Here is a 10,211-nt window from a genome sequence, read left to right on the forward strand (position 1 = left end):
GTATATAATTTGTTTGTGTATGAGTTATTTCACAAATATATAGACATAAAAAAGAGTATAAAGTGTAAAGGGAAAATGATCGGTTTCATCCTTCACATTTTACAAAAATATTCTTTTCGTCTCTTACTTTTAAAACGAAGCAATTTCATCCTTGACATTTAAAAACTGAAGTTCTTACATCCCTGAACCCAAATTTCAATCTAAATCAAACCACCAATCAATCTGATTACAAATTTTGGGGGTGTAATTGGTAGATTACTTGATTACCTCAACTTGATATTCATGTAAAATTTAATGAATCCAAAAATAAAAAATAAAAAATTATAACATAAAAAAGAAAGATTAATCTTTCCTACATTATCATTGTATATACTGACGGTTTTATGTACCGCCATATCATTTCAATTTAAATTTAAACACCAAAATTTATATTTATGATACACATCTAGATTCGCAAGCGGATATACTAACGGTGCATGAAAAGATTTATCCAAAAAAAAACTCTACTATTCCAAGACAAAGAATGGCCTTTTATGTTATAATTTTTATTTTTTTTGTTTAATAAATGTCATGTGAATATGATGAAATTGACCGAGTGATCTATCAATTCTATTTTCGAAATTTATTACTGGGTTATTGAATGGTTTGATTCAGATTGAAAATTAGGTTCAGGGATGTAATAACTTTAATTTTTAAATGCCAGGGACGAATTTGCTTCATTATAAAAGTGAGGGATGAAAAGAATATTTTTGCGAAATGTGAAGGATGAAACAGGTCATTTTCCCAAGTGTAAAAGAAAAAACAAAATATCATATAAATCCAACAAATTACTTATTTATTAATGGAATAAAATAAGAATAAAATTTCATTTTCGATAGTAGTGATGGAATATGTGTTCCATCCATTGCGCCTACAGCATTATATGAATTTCATAAATGGGTTAGTTACTAGGTCCCTAATTGCATTAAATGTGCAAAGACCACTCCACTCTTTGGTAAATATCAATAGTAATATTTCGGAAATTAATTATGAATAAGGGTGAAAATTTTATTATCATAAATCACTGGACGAATCTCCAATCCATGTAAATCTTTGGATGGACTTGGTTTTGGCATCTAGGACATATAAGATATTTTTCAAACTCACAAAAACCCGTAGGATTTCATGAATGTTCTTGCATATAGGGTCCGTTTGTTTCAGGTGAAAATGTTTTCCAGGAAAATATTTTCCTAATTTTCTGTGTTTAGTTGCACAAAAGTTACTGAAAACATTTTTCTATGTAAAATATTTTCACTCATCTTATGGAAAACAACTTCCCTTCTAAACTTATTGAAATTATTTTCCGAAATGCATGCATCCCGCCTGTAGTATGTTCCAAACTTACTAAAAACATCTTGTAGTATGTTCTTTTTTTTTTAGTGTAAACAGGAGGATTCGAACCCAAGACGTCTTCCTTACACTCCCTCCTCCGTACCACCCAACCCAACCCAACCCTCCCCCTAGTATATTCAAAAAAAAAAAAAACCTCATCCTTCTCATCCTATACTAGTAATTAATTATATATAAAAGGGACATTCTTTTCTAGAGAAACTTTCAGCAGTGAGAGTGCAAGATATATGTCACAATAAGCATTGCATGTGATTGATATTTGACACTAAATGACCAGCAATTTGTTTATTGCTTAAGGAGATATTTTTTATTCATATATACATTTCTCCAAGATTTTTTAAAATTAAACAATGAGATAAATTTTCTTATTTTGCCTGGAAAGAAGTATGTAGTTATAATGTGTAGAAAGTAAAGATAAAGATAAAAGTGAAAATATTTCAAAAGTTAAACAAACACCAGAAAAATGAAGTAAGAAAATATTTTCAATAAACTAACCAAACACTTGAAAATGATGAAAGGGAAATGATTTTCATGGAAAATTACTTTCACGGAAAATATTTTCCCAAGGAAAACATTTTACTTTCAACCAAACAGACCCATAGTCTTGGGGGAATGCTGAAACCATTCAACTAGGCAACGCATTTGATATATATGACTTAACATCACTGAGGTCATGGACACGGTCTCTTCTATTTGGACTCTTTTTTGGGGTGTTGTGAGACATATCCTCCACTTATTAGAATTTCGCAGAAGCGAATGAAAGAGAGCAAATGAAAGAGTTCGCCGTGACTCTACAGTTCTCAAGTACCCTCGTTGGATGACCATGAGTTACTTCTTGTGCATAATCTCATCCCCGTAACATGCTATTTCTATATGGTAGTGGCAATATATAATCCATTGCCCATTCAACAACAGGGTTGAGCAATACAATATTTGCCCACTGTGTTAGTTGCCCATCCTCCTCCTCCTCGTCATCATTTTTAATGATGTTCCATGTATTCGAGATACCAGCCACGTTTATGCTTCCACAATCTAGGGAACCTACACCATTACTTTAATCATCGACTTCAGAGTACCCTCTAGAGGCACAAGATTCATTGCTTTAACATCTATCCAAATTTCGTAAGACAAATGGCATTGAAAAGAGAGTTGGTTATGACGAATTTACCTCCAAAGGGATATTGTTACACGTGCTTAGAAAAGCCTCCATCATCAACCTTCAATTCACTTGATAGATGCCTGACTCCTTCCTATAACAAGGGTTACGATTTATAAGCAATTGATGCATATTACCATTGTTAAAGGCTGCAACATAACAGCAGAGTTGCTTGGATTTTAGTATGCCTACATTGTGCTTTATTTGTCCATTATCCATGAGTGGATGCAACTAGGACCAGAAATTGGGGAGCAAAGACTATCAAATTTATTTCTCCAGGCACAAATGTTATGTGCATTTTCAGGGAATGATGTACCAATCAAATCAAAGGCCTTACATTTTTGCATGCATTAGACTGTGCAATAGTTTGGCATTCCTATTTTGCCGACATCAATTGCTCCCACCTATATCTTAAATTGATACATCTCAAATATTACCAAACTCAGCTACTGTTACTAGCACTTTACCACATCACAGACTTTTCAATTCCAATAGTCAGGCTTATTTTAAAAATCAATTTGGTTTGTGAAAAATTTTTTAACAAGTTTCTTCTCAAAAACAAAAAAAAACAAAAAACAAAAAACCTTTCATGGTTGGTTGGTGGAAAATTTTTTTAATGAGTTTCTGCTTAAACGAAAATCATTTCCTATACATTTATGTGTGTGTGCGCGCATGCTCATGCACCCCCAACAATATATTCTACTAATTATCAAGTAATATATTGGTAATAAATAATAAAATGTCATATTGCAAGTTGCAAGAGACGCTTCTTTTTACAAACCAAACTAGGAATATAGAGAAAAGTGCACAAGGGCGTCCACTTTGCATCAAAGTACACATGACAATCACAAAATGGTGTCCAACTGCCGAATGCCTACGAAAGATGTACATATTAGTGCTACATTGGAAAATGTCTTACCACTTGTAGGCTCCCACGGAGTGATCACGAAGGATGCACATGTAGACTACAATACTTCAAATGCCCGGGATGTAGCTAGTCTTTTGGGAGTTTGAGGTCCATAATAGTATGAGCCCAATAGTCCTAAAAGCTTTTGTCAAATTGAAGGAATACTTGACACCACCTTTCACTCTTTTCTATCTCTTTCATGCATACAATGCCAGAGTTCTATGGGATTTTGTTTCAACAAGTAGTGTCCATATACCTTTAAGGTAGCAACACACCATTCGTTACATCTTTGATTTTCTTTAAGCTTCATCTGTGACAACTTATTGATGTTGGTAGCTGCATCTCTTAGGGCATCCCCGATTTTTTCAAACGGGATCCACTATCCATTATGTCTGTCCACTTTCCTGTCCAATGCAAAATTATGTAGTTCCACTTACTAACACTGCTAACTTACTAACACTGCTGATGTGGCACTTGACTTAACTTCAGATGTTTGGCTGCCATACGCTTCTTCTTCTTCTTCTTCTTCTTTGTTTTGTTTTTCCCAGAAACACCATTTAATTTAGATTACTACAACGACAGTTTCCTACTTTCATTTCTGGCAATCCATTATCAATTGCATCAACTGAAAGAAAGACTAGCATGTCTCTATGGAAAATCATGCTTTGGTCTATATATTTTTTCTGTAGCATATATCCAATTCATTTGCAATTATATGGTTATGTGCTTGGATTCATACTTTGGGTCAATTTCAATATTTTATGGAAAAGAATCCAATGTTCATGCAAAAGAATTCTAAGCATTGGTGGACTCCAATGTAAAACAGGTATGTGGTAATTATTTTTTTAAGCCTTATCCCAGCCCTTGTAAAAGTTGTCTCACCATCTGTTTAATATTGTCTCTAAGAAATTCTCATAACTTGCCTTATTCATTTTCCATGAAGTTGTGTCTTTTTCTCTTATCCTTGTTATCTATTATTTTTTCTAGAATTTGTCCGGTTAAACACAAGTGAAATAAAGAGTGAAGTTTTGTAAAGTTGTTATAACCTAATTTATTACATATACTCTAATTTTTTAGTTGCATGATTATGTTTTCTGTTAGATAGTACATTAATAATTCTTTTTGACTAAAATGTGCTTCAATATTACTATATTTTGGTTACTGTTGCTTAAAAGTTTACTTTCTGGTTTCATGGAATGAATTACTAATCATTGTACTTCTGTTTTGTTGGCTATTAGATCTCTACCTTCAGATTTTACCACCGGTAATAAAAAGGATGGGTGAGAACCTTCTCTAGTGAATGAGAAAAGTCAGGAAGAGAGTGCAAGGAGTGGATGATAATAGTCTATGATCTCTCAAGCTCAGCTGTTGCAGCTGCCTCAATGATCGCTCCCTTTGTTCTGTCCCCCAATTCTGATCGAGTTCTCAATCAAGTCCCAGGGCTTGGCTCATCCTCCAGCCTAATGAAAAAGGGCAGACATTTTTGCATTGACAATGTAAGGAAAGATTCAGTTCTGAGTTTACAGTTGCCTGTTTGAGGATTTGTCATAGGATCAAGTGTAGAAGCTGAAGGGAAAGTGAGCAAATCAATAGTTCAAGTAGGGGTGCAACATGTAACCCGCATGGCCGATGCAACCTTGTTTTTTACACTTTCATCTGCCAAAGACCTCAGTATGGATGCTTGTCGCCTTTTTTCACATAAGCTCAAGAAAGAGCTTTGCCCAGATGATCAAGACTCACTCTCATAAGAACTTTCCTAACACCAAATTCAATTCTTTTTTCTTTTGATGCAGATGATAACCTTCGGTTTTTGCTAGACCTCGGTTTGAGCATGGAAGGTGCCTCTTTTTCAATAAAACCAAAAGACTATTTTTCTTACTCAATCCTCACATTTTTGGAGAAAAACGATACCACTTTGCTCTTCATTCTGCGAGACTCTGATTATGTCAAACCAATCTTGCTCACTTTTTAGTGATATTAACTCCCTTCAAAAATTAACTATATCTTTGTTTATTTTGACGGTTTGGTCCACTTAATCTTGTATATTTATAGTACCTGAGGGTTGTCTCTCATTACAGAACTAAGTATTGTGTGCGTTGCGGATTGAAATTGTAAAAGAATGAGTTAAATGTTTGATACAATAATCATATTTATTGATTCTGTACAGCTTATTATAACCTAATTATTTGCAGTTTTCTTTCTCTCCCTCCCTTCACTATTCTTGATTTCTTTCAATTATTGTCTCATCAATTTATATCTTGTACATCTTTTGAAACATTGAGATATCTACTAAGTTGATAGCATTCCCTGAATATTGTTAGGATTTTGACAATGTATTGCCAGTTCACTAGAAGTGTCATGAAATTTTTTTCAACAACCTATAATGAAATGATAAAAATATATAAATTTAAACTTAAAACAAAGCATTAAAGATTTCAAATACAAAAGAATATTTAAAAAAAAGATGAGACCTTAGTATTTGATGATAATGGTGGTCCTGAGGTTGTAACTTTTGCTCCACCTTGACTTTTATTTGTTGATTTCCTCTTCTTTGAGACCTTTTCTAAACTACTTCTCAACCTTTTACTAGAAGTAGTGTTTGTCTTAGCTTTGATCCATTTGATTTTGCTACCACTTTCTTCACCAATAGATTCCTCAGATTGGCTCACGGGATTAGTAGTTGCACTTGATTTTTGAGAGGCCACTTCATCTTGTAATTTTGCATCCACCACTTCAAGCATTTTAAGAAGACTATCTTTTGCAATTTTGTATGTTTCCTTTGTTTCTGCTGCTCGTGTAGTTAATTGAACATATATTCTGAGCAATTCTCTATACCACATGCTTGAGATCTAAATTGTTGGCGTCAATAGTAGAATTTTCATCTCCAAAAAATCCAGTTTCTGCTTTGCGTGTCCATCTCTTTAATATGTATTCACTTGGAATCTTGATAATATTTCTCATCGTAAAAACTTTCAAAATATGAGAACAAAAAATTCCAGTAAATTGAAATTTTCTAGAACTACAATCAAACTTGTCATTTAACAAGTCATGAAGAACAGTATGATAGTAACTTTTTCCAAAAAGGGTTATCTCATACTTTCTCACAGATTCAACTTCACCACAATCATGAAATTTAGCATCTAAAGACTTGCACCATTCAGTTTGAAAATACTTGAAAGTTTCAGGCGTGTAGATATTTGTTGCATGTTTCAAGAGCTGACAAGGATACTGTAATGCTAAAAAGCTTATATTTGCCCTAAAATTAGCTTTTAACTCTTCATAATGGCGATCTTCAAGTAGCCTCTAAAAATGATTAAAAAACTCAAGAAAATTGTGTTTATAATTCACATACCTTTTGAGGACACTGTTCATACTCTTCACTTCTTTGAGTTGTCGTCATGTCTGCACAAAAAAATTGGTGCCCATATATTAATGCCCACTTCTCCTTTATTCCGAATAATCGTTTCAACCAGTCATTATTTTGAAGATTGTATTTTTCTGACATTCTGTTCCATTCTATGACAAAATCTTCTTCTTCCTCGAAATCATATATGCATGTACTAAAATCATGAGTAAAACTTTTAAATTCAATAAAAATACTACTCAAATGAATGGCAGCATTCTGATAAATATGCCAAATACAAAGATGGTGATGCGTGTTAGGTCATTTAGAAGCTAATGCCTTAGCCATTGCTACATCTTGGTCTGTGAGAATTGTCATAGGCTTTTTCCCAGACATAGCTTTAGTAGAAGTATCAAATAACCACTCAAAAGTCATTGAAGTTTCGTCACATAACAATGCAACACCAAAAATAGTAGTTTGCTTATGATGGTTCACACCCACAAATAATACAATTGGTCGGCCTTCTTTATTTTTCCTGTAAGTTGTGTCAAAGCAGATGACATCTCCAAAATTTGCATAATCTACTTTCATCTTTTCATCGGACCAAAATATGTTAGTTATTAGATCATTTTCATCAACCTGTATCGCATACAAAAAATTAGGGTCCTCAAATTGCATTTTTTGTAAATACTTACGAACCCCTCCTGTACCCCCTATCTTCACATCTCTTGTACTCTTAGAACACAAATAATTTTTATAATCTTCAGCAATAAAACCTACATTCTCTCGTCCACCAGCTTGCCTAGCCATAAGCTCATGAGCTACTTTTGGTGCAATCTCGACATAATGCGCCATTTCAATGTCAGTAGCTAAGTTAGAAGTAATACTCCTGTGGTTTCTATGCAGATGACTTTTATTTGGACTTGAAAGGTAATGATTATGCACTGCCACAATTTCAATCACACAGAACTTGCCAATTTGGCGACTATTAACTTTCATTCGTGCCAAACAATCACATCTTGTTTCTGGGCGAGGGGTTTTCACGCTACCATCTCGTTTATCTTTTTCCCGTTTTACTTCAGCTCTGCAACAAAATGTCCTAGCAATCAATTTGCCATAAATGTCTTGGTGGCTTTTACTTTTTCTAATACCAAATCCAACTAGTTTGGCATATGCCAAATAGTATTGCCAAGCCTGATCTTTAATTTCAAACTCCATGCCTGTATGTGGAATCGTTTCATTAGGGATAGATGAGTGGATTTTATTCAAGTCCTTAACAGAGTTGAGCCTAGTCATCTCCTCAATGTCATGTTTGTTGCTTTCATTAACAATGTCAAAGTCCTCCTCTTGCTCTTTGACTTCTTCAAAGTGTAATTGACGGCAAGGTAAATGTTTGCTTCCTATATAACTTGAGTTTAAAGCCTAATATATATAACAATTTATTTTTTTCTTAATATTCAAAAGTGCAAGAAAAATTTACATATCATCTAGGCAATAGTAGGTTTATGGTCCAACTCAAGTAATTAAATGTTCTTTAAGAACCATATTGAACCATTAGATGCGCTAAAATTTCCAAGCTATATATCTAATGTCAAAAAAATGTTTAATGAATTTTCTCCGATCCTAAATTTGATAGATTATAATGGCTAGTATCTTATGCATGAAAATCCATTTTTAGAAGTTAGAACCCAAAGATGTAAATTAAGTATTCACTAACATGCATGACACCATTTGATATTTAGAACAAGTACCAACATCCTTTATTTAGATTCTAGTACCACTATTAACAAAAACCATGCATTATAACTTCCAACAAAATTGTGCGCTGCTTTTCTGAACATAATCATAAAAGAAATGTTCAATCCCAAGACCAAATAAAGACAATTGATATATTATCAAATCCCAGTTTATAGCCCATAATATAACAATTAGTTTGACAAGTCAAGTTGAATATGAGCATTTGTTCAAGCGCTTATTATAAACAATAAAAAGAAAAATATTTAAGGGACAAAGCAATTGTATAGATGAACATTATTTTTTCTTACCATCGGCAAAAGAAGTCGCAAATCTTCTTGACACTCAAGTCTCTACCTTAATAATAAGGTTCCCAAAATTGTTTGCTTTCACTTACACCAAAAAGAAAAAAGAATTGTTTTGTTGAAGAACTTCCTTCATCTTCTAGGCAGAAAACAGTAGCAATAGGTTTTGGAAATTGCAACGGTAGCAATACTGTTTTAGGAATTGTAACTAAGTTGTGTAAACAGAGGAAACAAAAAAAAATGAAAAAAAAAAAGCATAAGGCAGCCAAACATCTGAAGTTTTGTTATGTGCCACATCAGCAATATTAGTAAGTGGAACTACGTAGTTTTGCATTGAACAAGAAAATGGACAAACATAATGGATAGAGGATCCCGTTTGCGATTTTTTATAGTGCTCCTGGACCCATCTTTTGAAAAAGTCCCCAAACTCGAAGCCAATCTCTTACTAGGTTTGATTTGAACAAATTTTACTTCAACGCCACGTATAATAATATGCACATTTTCCCCCTAATAGTCAGGGCTGGTTCCAACTGTTTTTGCCTTGCCCCTATGGCTTGATGTAGCAAATGCCTTTGACATGCCTGCTCTTTTCATGCTCATAATAGTAGCTCCAAAAAATTCTCCTACTCCTAATAGTAGGTTAATTATTTGCCTTGTATCTTAGGAACAAAAAAGTGAGTTAAACTTCAAAAAACTTTTGACTGACTTAGATGGTAACAGCTATTAATAGTATTTACAAATAAAGTTATGAGAAAGCATTCAATAGTCTGCTTAAAGCCAGCCATGAAATACAGAATGGACATGAAAAATGTGGGATATAAAACATGTGCTACAATGCCATATAATGTACTACAGGATTCCAATTGACTGAATTAGTGGTAATATCTCCATTTCTAAGTTCAAAAGTAATTAACGAAGAGAGTGGCATAGAATATGTTGTTCAAGAAAGGGAATTGTCTATTCTTGTGAATCAAAATATGTCAGTCAAGAGTGCTTACAAGTCTAAGATATGGTCTTCTCTTCCTTTGTCAGTGACTACGTTGCTAGCTTTATTTCATTTTCTCACATTAAAACTTGACTTCCAGCTACGGGAAATCGAACTTATTGGATCAAAATCTGGATTTGATTCGAATTGTTATGGTTCTATTCAAGCTAGAATAACGGCTAATTTCTCAGAATATATCCAAAAAAAAAATCCGTCAAATGTGTGTCTGACAAGGGATTGGTACAAAACTATACTTGCCGTGCTGACTGGGCACGGCAGGAAACATTTATTTTTTTAATCGCTGTTACCTGCAGCGCCTGCAATTTTTTTAAAAAAAAGTCAACCGCAGCCCTGCACGGTAGCTGACTGTGCACGGTAGCGGCCGACAATTA

The 10,211-nt window shown here is 33.7% G+C and overlaps 1 protein-coding gene across 1 annotated transcript; it reads right to left on the reverse strand.

The window, feature by feature from the left end:
• Positions 1-7,116: 7,116 nt before the first annotated feature.
• LOC140016012 (protein FAR1-RELATED SEQUENCE 5-like) lies at positions 7,117-8,091 on the reverse strand. The gene has a single exon (XM_072068864.1). It carries the CDS (start codon positions 8,089-8,091, stop codon positions 7,117-7,119), a length of 975 nt encoding a protein of 324 aa, XP_071924965.1.
• Between the last annotated feature and the right edge of the window lie 2,120 nt (positions 8,092-10,211).

Source organism: Coffea arabica, chromosome 10c, assembly GCF_036785885.1.
Source record: "Coffea arabica cultivar ET-39 chromosome 10c, Coffea Arabica ET-39 HiFi, whole genome shotgun sequence".
Classification (NCBI taxonomy): domain Eukaryota; kingdom Viridiplantae; phylum Streptophyta; class Magnoliopsida; order Gentianales; family Rubiaceae; genus Coffea; species Coffea arabica.